Source organism: Pogona vitticeps, chromosome 4 (assembly GCF_051106095.1).
Source record: "Pogona vitticeps strain Pit_001003342236 chromosome 4, PviZW2.1, whole genome shotgun sequence".
In the NCBI taxonomy this organism is placed as follows: domain Eukaryota; kingdom Metazoa; phylum Chordata; class Lepidosauria; order Squamata; family Agamidae; genus Pogona; species Pogona vitticeps.
In genome coordinates, this window is record NC_135786.1 from 69,057,063 (window position 1) to 69,074,629 (window position 17,567).

General features: G+C 40.2%; 2 protein-coding genes across 3 annotated transcripts in view; one reads left to right on the top strand and one right to left on the bottom strand.

The window, feature by feature from the left end:
• Positions 1 to 2,009: 2,009 nt before the first annotated feature.
• COA7 (cytochrome c oxidase assembly factor 7) lies at positions 2,010 to 6,827 on the bottom strand. Of its 2 annotated transcripts, none has more exons than XM_020788147.3 (3): positions 6,601 to 6,827; positions 3,313 to 3,453; positions 2,010 to 2,622 (listed from the first exon to the last, which is right to left on the bottom strand). In XM_020788147.3, the coding sequence occupies exons 1-3, from the start codon at positions 6,704 to 6,706 to the stop codon at positions 2,171 to 2,173; spliced, it is 699 nt and encodes a 232-aa protein (XP_020643806.1). In that variant the 5' UTR covers positions 6,707 to 6,827; the 3' UTR covers positions 2,010 to 2,170. The 2 variants fall into 2 exon arrangements, with proteins under 2 accessions (XP_020643806.1, XP_078249018.1); XM_078392892.1 differs by lacking the exon at positions 6,601 to 6,827 and adding an exon at positions 4,917 to 4,944.
• Positions 6,828 to 7,970: 1,143 nt separating this feature from the next.
• Positions 7,971 to 17,567, top strand: part of ZYG11B (zyg-11 family member B, cell cycle regulator) — a 30,680-nt gene continuing 21,083 nt past the window's right edge. Inside the window, exon 1 of the mRNA XM_020788106.3 lies at positions 7,971 to 8,106. Within this exon, the coding sequence (XP_020643765.1) occupies positions 8,104 to 8,106 (3 nt within the window). The 5' untranslated portion in view covers positions 7,971 to 8,103. The remainder of the gene's footprint in view (positions 8,107 to 17,567) is intronic.

A 17,567-nucleotide genomic window follows, 5' to 3' on the forward strand; every position in this document is an offset into this window, starting at 1 on the left:
CTTTTATTTCTGCTATATTCAGGCCAGAATCCAGTGTTCAACCTCTGCTGCCAGAACAAGTGCACTTTTTATCCCATTGCAGTCCACTGTGCTTCCCAAAAAACTGCTGTAGAAGGCCAGCAAATCCTGTGGAGTTGGGTTTTGGGCAGCTTCTAGGACAGCAGAGAGCAGAAGGAGAAAAAGGTTCTGGTTGCACTGGTACAGCAGCGCCAGCAGATTTAGTTCACAGTATTCTTCCATTCACAGTTTTCTGGGCTCCATGATCACTGCAGATGATGACAGCAGCCACAAAATTAAAAGACCCCTGCTTCTTGGGAGGAAAGCGATGACAAACCTAGATAGTATCTTAAAAAGCAGAGACATCACAAAGGTCCACAGTCAAAACTATGGTTTTTCCAGTAGTGATGTATGGAACTGAGAGCTGGACCATAAAGAAGGCTGACCACCGAATAATTGATGCTTTTGAATTGTGGTGCTGGAGGAGACTCTTGAGAGTCCCCTGGGCAGAAAGGAGAACAAACCCATCAATTCTGAAGGAAATCAACCTTGAATGCTCACTGGAAGGACAGATCCTGAAGCTGAGGCTCCAATACTTTGGCGATCTCATGAGAAGAGAAGACTCCTTGGAAAAGACCCGGATGTTGGGCAAGTGTGAAGGCAAGAGGAGAAGGGAACCACAGAGGACAAGATGGTTGGACAGTGTCATCGAGGCTACCAACATAAATTTGACCAAACCCCAGGAGGCAGTGGAAAACCGGAGGGCCTGGTGTGCTCTGGTCCATGGGGTCACAAAGAGTCAGACGCCACTTAACGACTAAGCAACAACAACAGCTGTGTATAGTTCACTGTTAGAATTCTCCTGCTTAACAGATCACTGATGTAAAAGGACATATACAATTATGTACTAAGTACTGGACACCCATCAAGAAAGCAGAATATAATTCACAGTCATCTGTGAAAAATACACAAACAAAATTGTTCATGACATGGTTTTGACAAATCTGATTGAAACATTCCCAAATCTCCTGACGCAAACAAAAGCATAATCAGATCACTGTTGGCTGGCTGTATTTCTACAATCACAAATGGAATAGCCATATATCTTGCTCTACGGCTATGAGAAGACAGTCTTCTTTTTAAAGACAGCTTCAATTTTCATGGGAAAATGTACAAGGGACTGATTTCCCTCCCTATTGGCCAGTTGTCATGAGATGTCTGACTTTGGTTGAGGACGTGGCTTCACTCCTGCTTTCCCCTGCAAAGCTTAAGGGAAACATTTTGGATTCTCTTACCAGCAAGGACAACAATGGCTGCAACATCAGTTGTAGTGTTTCTTCCCAGACAAGATCACCATAAAGAAAGGTAAGCACAGCCACCAGTTGCTACAACTACCCCAGAACCAACTGATTATCATCCCCACCCCTCACTATCCCTTCTTCTTGTATGTCTTGTCTTTTTTAAAAACACATAATTGAAAGCAGGGTTTATTTTCTCCCTCCGAGTACCACTGGTATGAGTTTCTTCTGGAAACACCACCTGCTTTTTAAGCTAACAAAATTGGATTTCTGATAGTATGCTCATCCATCTGTGAGGGAGGCTTAGATAGTTGTGTATTCCTGCATAGGCAGGAGGCTGGACCCAACACTACAATTTTATGATCATATGGATACCTTCAGTGTGATTCTCTGTGTGCCTACTCAGAAGCAAGCTCTGTTGATTTTCATTACTCTGTCCCAATCAAATGTCTTTTGCTTCTTTTCCTAAACAGTACATTTCCTGCATTCTGAAACGTTAATAAAGAGGCTTGCTGTGATAGACAGATGCCTTCAAGACAGAAGAGTCAACTGATTTCCATATATTTCTGGATCATTCACAAAATTTGGGTATTTCATTCTGTTTTTACTCTACTCAAGAATTATGTTCCACCAGACAGCTGTTTATATATTAGTTGTGATCACTGCACTTTGTCTTTTGCATTTGCTAAATTTACCCTCAATAAAGCAACATCCTAAACATGTGATTTTTATTGTATTACAAAATAATAATTTGTATATGTTAAAAGAGATATTTGATCAAACGAATGCATCTTTTGAAGTCATACCGATCTTCAGACCAGGTTCTGTACCCTTTCATAGTATTTGTGAGAAAGCTGTAGATCATTTAACTTGGCTCACTCTCCAAATGTTAAGGACACTGAAGCTGTGTTTTGTTCCTTGTGCAGTTCTTTTGCCTTGTTCTTTAGGGCTTCTGCCTTGGTGTCATTCTTTTCAACTCCATCTCCTAGTTTGTACATTCGGCTAGCATTAGCACAAGCCCACACATGACCCATGTCACATGCTTTTGTGGAATAATTCAATGCCTGGTTCATATCCTTTTGTATTCCAGGAGCACCTTTAAGGTATATTGTACTAATGCTAAAACAGCTGGAGACAAATCCTGCATCACAAGCTTTACTGTAATAGTCTCTGGCTAGGGGTACATTCGGCTTCCCATCATCACTTCCTTCACCGCTCTGTAGCAGCTCGGCAGCAAAATGACAAGCATTCAAGGATTTCTTTCCACCTTTCTCACAAGACTTTAAAAAGCACCTGCAGGCACTTTTAAGATCTGCTGGGAGCCCACCTGAAAGGAAGAATATGGCAGTACTCAAACCAAGCATTGGCAAAAGATGTAATATTAAGATTTCTGAATGATTTGCAATTAAGTTCTGGCAAAGATTTCTGATTTCCAGGTGTTCAGCAACAGCACCAACAAAATGCACATTCTAGACTATACTGCTAAAATAAACTGAGTTTATGTTACATAGAACAGCGGTTGCCAACCTTTTTGGGACCACGGACCGGTTGGTGGTTGCGGACTCCATGCACGGGGGGTGGGGCCAACCCATGCTCATGGGTGGGTTTGCTGCGCTCACGGGTGGGTGTGCTGTGTTTGTGGAGGGGAGTGTTGCACTTGTGGAGGGGCATGTTGCACTCGCACGCATGCACGACATGCCCCTCCACAAGCACAACACGCCCACCGTGTGTGCATGCGGGGGGGGGGGGGGCGGAGATCCGTGTCCACGGCCCAGTTCAAGGAAGCCCACGGACCAGCACCGGGCCACGGACCAGTTGGGAATCCCTGACATAGAAGGTATTTATATGGAGAAACTGAGCTCTGTTCAATTCTAGTACTCAGAATTCTTTAATTCTACACATTTATCTAAACAGGACTCTAATAAAAGACAAAGTAAATCCTGCAAGCTTGAGACCTCTCAACACAGTGCTTTTTCTAAATGCTTGAACTGTTTCATATACACAAGCTCTTCCTCACCTTTTCCATGAATGTAGTAAGTCCCAAGTTTGTAACAGCTCTCACTGTGCAGATTATTTTCACAATTCTCCTTCAGCACTTCAGCAGCTCTTTCAAAGTCTTTTTTAATTCCCGCTAGATAATCAGCCAGACGTAGACAACCTGTGATTTTACATCAAGAAGCAAATGTAACTAAAACTAACAGGTTTTCCCTCCAAAAAAGACAGGGTCTTTGCTCCAAAAATGCATTAGGGCTTATTTTCAGGGGAAGTTTTATTTTATAGTTATGTCATCTTCTGGTTGCTGCACAATGGTGGAGGGCAGGGTTTCACTTAACTAGGGCTTATTTTTTTGGGTAGGGCTTATATTACGAGCATCCTGAAAAATCATACTAGGGCATCATTTCAGGTTAGGTCTTATTTTTGGGAAAATAGGGTATACCATACTGCCTTCATTTTGTGCTTTATTTTCTTGTTTGTTTCTATCTCATACTTGATAGTGGGTTGATTGTTCCTACCATCTGTTATGTGGCAAAACAAACAAACAAACAAAACCAACAACATGAAGTGATTGAATTTTGGATGAGAGACGGGACTGACCAGTAAAACCAAACATGTTAGACCCACTTGAATAAATGGGATCTTCATAAATTAACATTTATGAATGTTCAGCCGATTTACTGGGTCACCTTTAATACAGATGAATATTGGATTTAAACCTGCAATTCCATACAAAGTTAGAAGTCCACACAGCACTGATGCATACTGTTCCAGTTTGAAAGAATATATTCCAGGGTAATATGACTGAGCCTTTTGCTCACACACAAACTCTCTTACAATACAAGCAATCAAATAAGGTAAAGGTTCCCCTTGACAATTTTTGTCTAGTCATGTTCAACTCTAGGGAGGGGTGCTCATCCCCGTTTCCAAGCCATAGAGCCAGCGTTTTGTCCGAAGACAATCTTCCGTGGTCACATGGCCAGTGCGACTTAGACACAGAACGCTGTTACCTTCCCACCGAGGTGGTCCCTACTGATCTACTTGCATTTGCATGCTTTCGAACCGCTAGGTTGGCGGGAGCTGGGACAAGCAACGGGCGTGCACTCCGTCACGTGGATTCGATCTCATGACTGCTGGTCTTCTGACCCTGCAGCACAGGCTTCTGTGGTTTAGCCCACAGCGCCACCACATCCCTTTTAATCAAATAAGGAAGCTGGCAATTAACAACAGGTTCCCATTTTATCTAAACCAGCAAACGATGGCCACCAGCCTTGAAAGAAGCAAGGATGCTAAACCCATTTCAGACTATGGTTTTCAATATCCTGATGTTCCAAAGCACAGTCCCACAGTTCAGAGAAAACAGGAAATTAGTCAGTTCAATGCTTCTTAGTGTAACTGTCAGCTTCACTAAAAAAGGAGTATATGGGTTACATGCGTGGCAAAAAGCATGTTCATATTTCAGCTTATTAAGTCAAGATACAACATTCTAAGGTAGCAGTAACTATTGTATATAGTTTAGAGGGATACTGATATGTCCAATAGTGTTTCCATTACATAACAGAGCCAATATATCATAGAGTACTTGAACATGATTTCGAAGGCCTGGGTTCAAATCCCCCCACTCACCCATGAAACTCATTGGGTGTTCTTAAGACAGTCACACACACTTGGGCTTATTGTGGGGATCCACTGGGGAGGAAGGGAGCAATGTATGCCACATTGATCTAACTGAATGAAAGGCAAGATATAAAAGTAACAAATAAATTTATCTATAAGTTCCAAGGAAGTTGTACAGAATCCTGAATACTACTTGAAAGCCTATCAATCCCTACCAAACTTCTTAGGGTAACTATATTTAGATACAGTTGTAGCCACTCTTTATTTACTGAGAGACTCGGAATTATCATACCACTTATACAATTCTAAGTAGTTCACCAAAAAAGTACAGTGGGGTCTTGACTTAAGAACAGTTCGAGTTAAGAACATTTTGACTTACGAACCGCTCTCATAGGAAAATATTGACTTGACTTACATACTTAGATTTGAGTTAAGAACTGAAAAAAAACCACGTGGGAGGCAGGGAAAGTGCAAGACTTGAACTTTCAGTTAACTGTTGGCCAGTGAAAAGGGTGCCTGTCTGCTTCCTCACTCCTCCCAGCGTTTAGAGAGTGGATTGGGAGACAGTCTTCGGACTGCCTGGTCCTGTACTGCCTGGACTGTATTTTCCCTGCCTTCCCTGAACCTTTCTTGACCTAAGAAAAAAAAGAAACAAAATATCCCCCTCTAGTGGTCGAAGGCGGAATAGCAGCTTCCCATTAGTTTCTATGGACGGAAAAGAGCAGATAGGGATCAAATGGTTCTCAATGCATTCCTATGGGAAATGCAGATTTGACCTGAGAACTTTTTGACTTGAGAACCGCCTTCCAATATGGATTAAGTTCTCAAGTCAAGACCCCACTGTAACTCCAAAGGACATAAAATGTTTTTCTTCTTTCCTGCAGCTGAAGGGAGAGAGAACACATCACTATGTACCATCAAATTTATTTATTTATTTGTTTGTTTGTTTGATTTAAATTATATAGAGCAGTAAAAAACAATCAAACAAAAAGGAGGGGAATACCTGCTTTCCTTTGTGTGACCTATCCTTTAGCCAAACACCAGAGACAATAAAGAGAATGAATGTCTGCTCAAAACACAGAAGTGTTACAAACACAATTTGTAACAAATACTGAGGTCTTAAGTGGCAGTACAGTATAGCACTTCCTTTACTTTTTTATTTATTTTAAAAATTTCTATCCCACCTTCCTCCTCAAAAGGACCCAAGGTGGCTTACATCAGTAAAACAGTATTTAAAAGCTAAAAACAGTAAGCATACAAATATTAAAAATGAATTAAATAAGTATTACTGTATATTAAAACGTTCTCAGCACTTAAAGGGGAGGTTTCATTGGTTAATTTGAGATTGTTTTAATTGTTTCAAGGTCGTTGTGTAATGCAACAGTTTAAATCAGCTCTGCTAGACCAAAAAGTGACAATCCTGAACCATTAAGTGTTTTTGCAGCCTTGTCTTAGATATACAGTATTTTACCCCAAACCAAACCCTTCTAAATTACGTAACGCCCCAATTTTCTTTATGGCTATCCGACTGTACCGTTGAGTTCAACAGCCGTTACTCCTAGAAAATGACTGTATTCTTCCCGGGGCTGACGTCCCACCAAGTGTTTCGGGAAGCGGGTAGTGTTTTCAGTCCTGAAACAAACACAACACTGCGGCCAGACATTGTGAACTTACCCACCGACTCCCACCTTACCCTCAGGATCTTTCTCCTTGTGGCACTGGAAACTATACTCTATACCCACATTCTCCAAATAAGTTTTCAATTCCTCTTCATCTTCGAAATTGACCAATCCAGCCATTTCTCATCAAAGAAGGTAAAAACGCCACTGGACACCTCGTTTCCCTCCGCAAGGTGAAAAAAGCTTGCTGTAGCCGGAAGTCAGCGGCGGACACAATCAAGGCGGTGGACAAGCCACTTCCGCTCTGCTCCTCTATGGGGGAAAACTTAGAACGTGGGAGGGGGCACCGCAGTTTTTAAAGCGGCAACGCGCTCGGCGAATGGTGCTGTAGGTCCTCGTCCCAGGAAGGAGCCCGGGGGGGGGGGGGTAGCTGAGCTATCTTGCGCATATTTATCTCGGTTTTGCACCCGTTGGAATCTCCAGTTAGGAAAAGGTGCAGAAAATCCTCCACTGTGTTGGAGAATTCCAAAGAAACCGAACTGCTCGGTGTGCCTGTGTGTGTGACATGTGAACAGGTTCCAATAAAGATACTAAAACGTTTGGGTTTCCTCACACGGTTCACACTACTTGTCACGTTAGCAGGAAAGACGAGCCTCTCCCACGCACGTGTGAATGGAAAAGTGCTAACGGCAGATGTCCTGTTTTCCCTTATACTGTACTGTAATTACGGAGCTGCTGGGCGATGGGATTTACTGTGTGGTCCCATAGTCATGTATGATGTAAGAAAAGCCTGTCATATCTTTCTGTCCTTCAATGCTTCTACTTTTCTAAACAGCTTTAGTTTCTTTCGTTCTGTTATCGAAACTTCCTATATTTTATTTTTAATAGACCACCATCCTTATTTGCTGTGACGTGGGTGGTATGCGTCGTAAAATTTGTCTGAAATTTATCAATTATAAACCGTTTAGTGGGAAAGTCTTCTGCAGATGTTCAAAGCACAACTTTTGTGAGCGAACAGTGGTGTCGGGGTTCAAAAACCGGCATGTTTCCATTTGACTAAGAATTTCTGGGCTGTGGGTTATTCATTCGTAAGAGAAGACAGGCACTCTGTGCAGGCTCAGGTGCACTCTCTTCTTTGCTTCCTTGTGACATTACAAGTTTCGGCTGAAGCATGATCCTGGAAGTCAAAAGAGTTGCCATCTGCCAGCCACGCAGCAGCCCTCTAGCCACGTGCCGAGGAGTAGGCTCCACAGAGTTCAGCGGGACTTCCTTCCGAGTAGGCACCTCTCCGGGTTTCCAGCAGTTTCGGTTTTGCTCCGGAACTAAAGAAGCCTGCCTCCCAGCCGTCTGAACGCGTCTCCTTTAAGGGAAGCCGCAGCTAGGCTGTGTGGGTGTTTTGGTGGGGTGTGTGTGTGTTTAACGCCGGCTGACCTGAGATAAATTCACTTCCAGGTCGAGGGTGACAGCTAGGCTGGGGGGCCCCGGCTTGCTCCTGCACGGTGGTCGGGGCCCGCCCCGCGACTGCAGCCGCCGAAGGAGGAGGAAAGGACGAGGGGCGAGGAGTCCCCGGTGCAGAAATGGTGAGTCCGGCCGTAGCAAATCTGAGGAGAAAAGCGGGAGAGCCGGAGGACATCCATATGGGAGGGAACGTGAAGGCGACCCCAGGGGACAGCAGCACCTGGTTTGGCGACGGAGTGATTCATCTAGAAGGCTTCCCCTTTGCATCCCTGTTTTAAAAATATATCTCTCTCCCGAACTATCATGAATGCCTTCCTTGCTTTGGACATAATTCCAGTGCCATACACATTAAACGTAAGCACACCGAGGGAGGCAGGGGGAATTTTCCACACATTAACCCTATCTGCTTAGATAAACACAAGGGTGGTACTGGTTTAAAGACCTATTTTAATAATTGACCCAAGGCTAGCACGCTTGAAGAGAAATCTAGGAGGATGTGGAGAAAAATTAATGGGAGTATAGCTTTAGTCAAGGAACTGGCATGTGCATCCAGCAGGAAAAAAGATCCTTGGCCAGAGAAGAAATCTTCCACTCTGGATTTTATTTATTTCCCCATTAGTGTTATCGGTCCCTGGGTGGTTCACAACATACAATTTATTTATTTCTTTATTTGATTTATACCCCGCCCATCTGGTATATTCTACCACTCTGGACGGCTAACAACAAACATATATACAATTAAAATAATATAAATCCATTGACATAATTGGTAACAAAATATTCCAAAGATAATAAATGATAGATAACCAAGAGAAAGGAAGTTAAATGCTGACAAGAGGGAAGGTCTGGATGTAAAGCCATGTTTTTAGTTGAATAAAATCATGCAATAAAAACACCGTGTGGCAAATACAATAAAAATACAGTGAACTATGCCACTATCTAAAACACATAGGAACCCACAATTTAAAACCTGTTTAAATATCTCAGAGCAATATTCACACTAGTGGAAGGCAGGATTATATAATTCTGTCTTAATCAGATTCCTAAAACCAGAAAGGGTTGGCGCTTTGGGGAACTGCTGTAGGAAGCTTATTCTACAGGGAAGGGGCCACAGCTGAGAAAGCTTAGTTCCTACTGTTGGGTTTTCATTTTATTTTTTAGCTGCCTCGAGTGTTATGGTTTATAACATCAAGAACTGTGAGGAGCAGATGGGGTGGGTAGCAATTTTGTGCAAGAGATGTTCTACTAAATATCAAGGTCCTAAGCCGATAAGGGCTTTATAGTTTATGATCAACACCTTAAATTGAGCATGGAAGCTAACAGTGAGCTAGTGAAGGCATGCGGAGACTGGGGATCTGTGTTAATACTGTATCTCCTTTTACCTTTAATCAGTCTGGCTGCCATATTTTGAACCTACTGAAGTTTCCATACCAACCTCAAGGGCAGCTCTATGTAGAAAGTGCTACAGTAGTCTGTTCTAGAAATTACCAATGCATGAATCACTGTTGTGAAACATTTCTTATCCAAGTAGGAGTGCAGCTGGGCAATCAACCAAAGGTGATAAAAGGCAACTTGAGAAGCATTTATAACATGTATCACTATGAGAGTGCTGAACATGATAATAGGTACATACTCCGACACATTACTGCAGCCATTCAGAAGCCACTGTGAATTGGTACACAGAAGTGATTTGAAACTGTAAGTGTAACGTGTAGGAGTTTGCCAAATGCATCAGTCATACAGCATGGAGAGTCTCCCTATCATCATACTAGCAAGCATACAGTAAAATCATACAATCCTCTCAAATATTTCCAGAGGTTCACTTGCTACTAATGTGTCATTGAAGGAGAAGCTTGTGGACCTCAAGGTCTTCTTAGGTTGACTAGATGCAAAACAAAGCAGTGCTCCTGTATGTCTGAAAGCTGTATATAAGAAAAGGTTTTAGTAGCACAGTTTGTCTGTGCTATTGAAATGCATTTTTGTCTGTGAGCCGTGCATGTAGACAAGCCCTGTTCTCCTTTACATTTAGTCACATACAGTATATGCTTAGAGTTGTGATCTACATATCTAGTCTGCCAAATAGGTGCTATTTTCCTGACATGAGCATTGTCCAGTTCTTGCTAGACAAGGCAGACGTAAAGGGGAAGCTCTGTTAAGCCATATGGGGCTGGTAGTGAGAGTTTGGTTTCATGCGTCACAAACTGAGCTGAATATAATTTGTGCTGAAGGCTCATGAGAAGCTTTTCTAAGATTGTTGGCTTCAGAATGCATTGTCAGCTTTCGCAGTCTTTCTGCCACATACCATTTTATAAGAGAGAACAATTAAAAATGGTAATCAACTGCTTAAGGTATGTTTGTTATTCTTTGACAGATTTTCATCACCCCCTTGTGTAAAATATGGACTTACTGTACATGTTTACATGAAAGGTGTCTGTATTAGTGACTATCAGGATAAATATTACAGGTACTATAGAACTTCTGGAGTTAATGATCTGGAGTAAAAGAGAATGATTTTGTATATATGACCAAAAAGTGCCAGATGGATGAGTGGCTCTTCAATTCAATAATGCAGGAAAATGATCATCTGCTTCCTTTGATGAAGAATGTACTGATAACTAAAATTTTCAACTTGCTTGTTGAAAAGTAGTGTAATAATATTCTTTATTTCATAAATTGCTAAATGAAGCATGCTCTATAACGTGCATGTAAAATAACAGAAAAAACTGCCTGCAGTCTAAATAAACCAAAACATATAAAATTGTTTGACACCTTAAAGACTAGCATGTTTTATTTAGCATGACCTTTCATCTGAAGAAGCAGGTATAGTTCATGAAAGTGTGTGCCACGTAAGACCTAAGACTTCAAGGTGCCACAAGACTCTTTGTCGGTTTTGTTACAACAAACACAGTTATCCTCTAGGAATAAAACATGCACGAAAAGGAAGAAAATGTAGGTGTATTAAAATGCCAGCAAGTTAGGGGTGGGTTAAGAAAATAGGTACATGGTGAACTGCTGCATAAAACATGTAAAAGACTGACTCATTCAAGTACTGTATCTGGAAACAGGGAGTTTGAAAAAAAGTGTTAGAAAGGAGAATAGTGTCAGAACACTACTGTACACGTGTAATCTTTGGTCTAACCAAGAGAGAACCTGACCAAGAAGAACCTAACCAATTCACTGTTGAATAATAAATATAATAACAGAATACAGTGGTGCCTCGCATAATGTTTTTAATTGGTTCAAAAAAAAACATGCGAAAAAAACTTTATGCGAAACACCATTTCCCATAGGAATGCATTGGAAACCGGTTAATCCGTTCCAATAGGCACGGATTGACATCCTTAAGCGAAAAAACCCATAGGAAACATTGTTAAACGATACAATGTTTCCTCCATTGGAATGTATTGAAGCCGACTCAATACATTTCAATGGCTTTGCGAAGTCAATTTTTGCAAATTTAAGTGTGTCATAAAAGGGTCAAAAATGCTTTTAAATGCTTGAATTAGCTTCTGCACCCTCTAAAACGGATGCAAAAGTTAATTTGGCTTTGATCTGACTTTTCGTTAATTTATGGTGAATTTTTTCCCCCCAACTTTTGACAGCTGTCAAAATCTGACAGCTCCATTGTTTCCTATGGGGGAGAAAAAAATTCACAAAAAATTAACGAAAAGTCAGATCAACGCCAAATTAAGTATGCACACATTTTAGAAGGTGCACTAACGATTCCAAGCATTTAAAACCGTTTTTCAATATGTTAAGACACTTTTGTAATTGAAAAAATGAACATCGTTAAGTGAAGCAGGGGACCTAAAACCAAAAACGTTAAGTGAAGCATGGTCCCAAAATCGCTATGTGAAAATCGCCCATAGGGAAAAACGTTATACGAAGCACAATCTGACTCTGAAAAAATAAACGTTAAGCGAAACAAACGTTAAACGAAGCAAACGTTATGCGAGGCACCACTGTACCTTTAAAGTATCATTAAATGTATCAAAAGTTGGGTTTTTGATTCTGTCATGGAGGAATTTAAGTTTATTGAGAGAGCACCAGGGGAATCATAATATGCAAAAGGTTAGGTAAAGTTGAATATTCATGCAACAGAGCTTGGAATTAACAGTTTATGAATAACTTAGTAGCTGCATGCTGTCTTGTCAATTCTGACTTATGTCAACTCTTTCTAGGGTTTCCTAGATAGAGAACACACAGTAGTAGTTTCCATTCCCTTCTTCTGGGGGTGCCCTGAGCACTGTACAACTTGCCCACAGCTAAACAGGCTCGCTGTTCTCCAGGGAAACACAGCGGGGAATTGAACTGGCTCTGGTTCTGCAGCCACATACTGTACTGAGCTATCCAGCCAGCTTATGAATAGCTTAGCTATCTGTAATTAGCAAAGCAAACCACACTCTGGGCGGTTTACAATTTAATTATGCAGGCTACACATTGCCCCCCCCCCAGCAAGCTGGGTACTCATTTTACTGACCTTGGAAGGATAGAAGGCTGAGTCAACCTTGAGCCGGCTACCTGGGACTGAACCCCAGGTCATGAGCACAGTTTTGGCTGCAGTACAGCGGTTTAACCACTGCGCCACGAGGCTCTTTTAGGATTTGTTTTTGGTTTTCTTTGTAGCAAAGGTGTAACAAAAGCTCAATTTCAAAAGTAATATAATGTGGGAATATTGTTGGGGCGCATAGCATTTTCAGTTTTGGGCAGTTTGAGAGGTATTTAAAGTACAGTTTTCATTCTTGTTTTCAATATTTATTCCAAGAAAAAAAGAGTAGCAAATAATGCAGAGATGGTTGTTCTAGTCTTTTTCTCTTATGATTCCTCCAATTTTTATTATCTGTGTCTCATATGCACTCTCATCTATATGCAAACGAGTGGAACATAAACGCGAAATGAGGTGTAATCAATATATTTACTTTTCACTACCATTACAGTATATAGTGTTCTTCACAACAGGTTACTCTTACTTTTCAATTAGTCATGCCATGTGAAAAAGGACAGTTTCATTTGTCATATTAATTTGGTCTTTAAACACAAATAGCACAATTATGAAAGATGCAAAATAGAAATTGAACAGCATTCTGCAAATATGAATACTGTAATAGTTTCTGTTTGCCTCAACCTTCATATGTGGACATCTGGAAGGAATTGTTGGATTAACTGTATTTTGATTCTAACCCAAACTTTCTACTGCTGAATTGATTGTCTCACATTTGTTCTGCTATCCTATTGTTCTGATATAGTAGATGCTTTCTTATATAAGATATGTTTGTTAGTAAGAAAATAAAAAAGTTAATAAATATTGTCAGTAGACTGAGCCCTATTTCATAAATTTAGCTTACCCCTTCTTTCTGTTATATGCCTTCTTATACTGAGTTTGCAGAGTACTCATGGCAGGAATCTGATCATAGCCTCATTCTATGTGTTTTAAATTTATATTTTTTTTTTCTGCCCTAAAGTTAGCTCATTTTCCAGTTAAGATTACTTAACACTGTGTAATAAATTTTATATGAAAGAGAAATATTCTTTCTTATGTCTTCACCTTATGCCTGAAAAAAAGTGAAATATTATCAAAATGTTTATCTTTCTACTAGTGCTTTTCACAGCTGGAGTTACTTTCACTTTTTAATTTTATTAATAAGTTAATTTTATTATTTTTAGGGGAGAGAGCTGCTGTATAGCTCAGTGGTTTAGGCATCTGGCTATGGAGCCAGAGGTTGGGAACTCGATTCCCCACTGTGGCTCCCTGACAGGAGCTGGACTCAATTATCTATAGGGTCCCTTCCAGCTCTGCAGTTCCAAGATGATAGTGATATATTTATACAGATGAACACACCAAATAGAATCTTCTCTCCCCCCATCTACATTTCAGTATGATAGCATTGTGTCAGGTGATTTCACTCTACATGCATATCAGGTCATGTATAGTATAATTTTATTTTCACACATTTTCTATGCTATTAGTATGCTAGAACTACAATTCAATTGTTCAGGGGTGTTCTTTTTTTAGATTGTAGTGGATGTTGTAATTCACTGGTCCCCAGCCTTTTCCGAACCGCAGACTGCTTTAGCGGGCCGGGTGGCGGCGTCCGTGCATGGGTGGGGCATCCGTGCATGCATGTGGGGGGGCCTGCATGTATCCGTGCATGCATGAGCAAGACGTGTGTGCGTCTATGCATATATGGGGGGCGTCCATGTGGGGGGGCATGCATGCGGCGGGTGGGAGATCTGTGCGGCCCGGTCCTGCTAAGTCCACAGTTCAGTACCAGGCCACAGCCTGGGGGTTCCCGGTTGTGATGTACTTTTGAGTTGATATTAAACATAATGACCAGGATCCCATTACATATTTATGCTGGCATAACTCCATCAGTGTAAATTTCAGCACAGCATCGCCACAAGTTAAGAATTCAACATAATCATTTGCCATAACACCATGAGAGTTGAGACTGCTGTTACCTACACCAACTTGTTAACTTACAGAAATTTGCCACTGGAATTGACCCTGGTAGAATTTATGTGGATGGCTGTAATTAACAGGATCTTGGTGAATAGTTGTGCAATAGTTGAGGTGATCATAGTCATTCAAATCTCCAGGTTTCTGTTCATTTTTCATGATGGAATGCAGTTCCAGCAAGGTGGTGATGCATTTCTGAGAACACATTAATTTGTTTTATTTTGAAAAATACCTGTAATTCTAAAGCCAATAGAACTGATTTTAAACAAATGCAGATATAAATTGCGGGATAGCACAGTAGTGCCACATTGCAACCATTTTGTGCTCTGCTCTAGTAGCATTGTGTCAGGCTTTAAACACCTTTCAGGAAGTATTTAAAACTGGACTTCTGAATTTGGGAATAGGTTTCTGGCACTGACATACATCAATTTGTTGTAGTTTTGAAAGTGGTAGCCATGTTAGTTTGTGCAAGCATATCAGCCAAAATTCTTCCCCACCCCTTTTGAATACCCAACCTTCAACACCCACACCCCTTCTCTTTCCTCCCTCATCCTTTCTCGGGCCTTCTGTCTTGTTTTCTGTCTCCCTGGAGGAATGTTTACAATAGAGCCATACATTATTGCATGTACATGTACCGCACACTTAAGACTCCTACAGCCAATGAATATTTAGAATTTTTAGAATTTTCTATTTGTGAAACTGGTATTTCATTCAACATTTCATTCTGTTTCCACATGTCTGACAAAGTGGACATGTCCACAAAAGCTCACATTCAAATATAATAGTCTTTTAAGATGCCACATGTTTTTATCTTCTTACTTTTTGGTCTTTTGTTTTGTTTCTTTGGATTTTGCCCAATTTCTTATAGTTCATTTACTGAAAAATAGCGGCTGGCTCTTGATGTTTCTTCTTTTTATGCAATTAGGCTGTGATCAATGGCTAATAAATAATTTGGCAAGGGCTTCCTGTGAAACACTTCCAAAGAAATGTGCTCAGAAATGTTACAAGGTGAAGGAGACCTTTTCCTTCTAAAATCCTCTTCATTTACATAGCACAGATCTTTCAGGAATATGCTTTATAACCATTACACAGGAACCAGTGTCCACATATGCATAGGCATTTATGCTAGCATAATGTTTTCAAAATGTTTATGCTTTTAGAAATGCCATGTGTATGTACATCAAAGCTACAAAAATTACTGAAAATCATTTGCTATCTTTCTTTTAGTACTAAGGCTGTAAACTCCACTGTCTCAGACTTTTTTCTCTGCTTTTTATCAGAGGTTGAATGAACAAAAAATCCCATACTGAGAATACTAGTACTAATAAACTTTAACTTTCATTAGTGCATGTATGGAAATGAATTTCATGAGACTACTGTATGTGCTTTGCCAAGTACTGTCTATCAAGTTTTTGTTTTGATCAAACTCATAATTAGTATAGATTCCTTTTTGAAGCAAATCCAAAAATTCATATGAAAATAAAAAGTTAAATTCCTTTCCAGTCTTGTAGTCAAAGTATAGTATTGTTCCATGTTTCTTTGTACCATCAGTTTTTGAAAAACTAACTCAAGATCTTTGCATTAAAAAGTTTGTATATTCCACTGATCCTTGCAAAAATTACTGATCAAATTATTTTTAAAAATCTTAATAGATGCATGATGAATTAACTCTTGTAGGCTCAAAGCTTACGAGAATATTAATTTATACTATGTATACAGTTACAGCAATATCAATGATTTCCAGTTATTGAACATTTGAATTTTCTGACCAAAAAAGATTTTCTTAGCCCACTTAGAAGTTATTTTCATCAAATGGTTCCAGAATTTCTTTTTTGTCCAGAGAATTGTAGCTGATCTACATTTTTGTCGGTGCAATATGTCATAATTGTTGGTTCTATATGACTATTGCATACAATACTTGCTACCTGTAAATGGAGGTTTTCCCCTTGGTACATCCTTCTGAGACATGCTTGTTCTTTAATCAGCTGGGGTGAAACTTCTGGTAGTGGTCCTCTTCCACTAGAAATGTTATTGAAGGCAGCTATTTGACCTGTAGATACAATCACTAGACTACAACCCTTTTTAGTGCAGTCTGTGGATTGCACAATCATTGATGTCATAACACAGCCTGTAACTCTACCGAGCTTACCCTAGCAATAAAATCCTTTTTTTCTTCATGTTAGAATGCTGTTCTCCAAAATGGTGTCTTTTTTTTTTTAAATGGAGAGTCAATAGTTCTTTTCTGGAAGAACAGTGAAGCTTTTTTTAGTCATGTACACTCAATACATTTTCTTCCTTTATAGCTGAGAGAGCTCTTTGCTTTGAAATTAATAGGAATGATATGCATGGTGCCTTAGATTTTTTTTTTTGTAAAGAGTGAATGTATTTTGTTTTATAACTCACTTGTATTCAGCAAGAAATTTATGTGAGGCAGAAGAATAAAAGAAAAGGATATAAATAATTTGAAATAAAAGGGGACTCCTAACTAACTTGGTTCACTAGCATGAAATTATTTCTCTTTGTGTGGGAAGTAGTTGGCATGACTATTTTAAAAATTGACTAGAAGAGTAGGAGCTAGCCCACTAAGCCTGCTTTTCGTGAAGGTGACTCACAAATTTGCTTTGTTCCCTCCATCTGGAGAATGCTAAATAATTGCACATGACGATTTTATTATGGGGCATGAAATGCAAAAATAATCAGGATAATGTTTGTATTAACACAAAAGCTGATTGAAATTATAGTGCCTGCTTATCTTGGTTATTGTATATGATGTATGTATTCTGCAGTATATTGCTAAGACAACATGGAACAATGGAAACTTGGTTGAGAATAGCTGCTAGAGATGGGCATTTATTGTAGTTTGGCCTGGTTCAGTGGATTGGGCCCACAGCTGTTGCATTGGCACCCTGGATTCCGTGCCCTGCCTCCTCCTGTGGGTGCCTACTCAGAGGAGGAAGCGAGGCAGGGAAGTCCACGGTGTCGCTTCTAATGGGGTGCCCACAGATGGACGTGAGACACAGAATCCAGGGTGCCCGCACAACACCTGTGGGCCAAATCTACCAAATCGCAGTGAGTGCCCATCTGTAATGGCTGTTTTAAACAATTGTAATAGTAACATCAACAAAT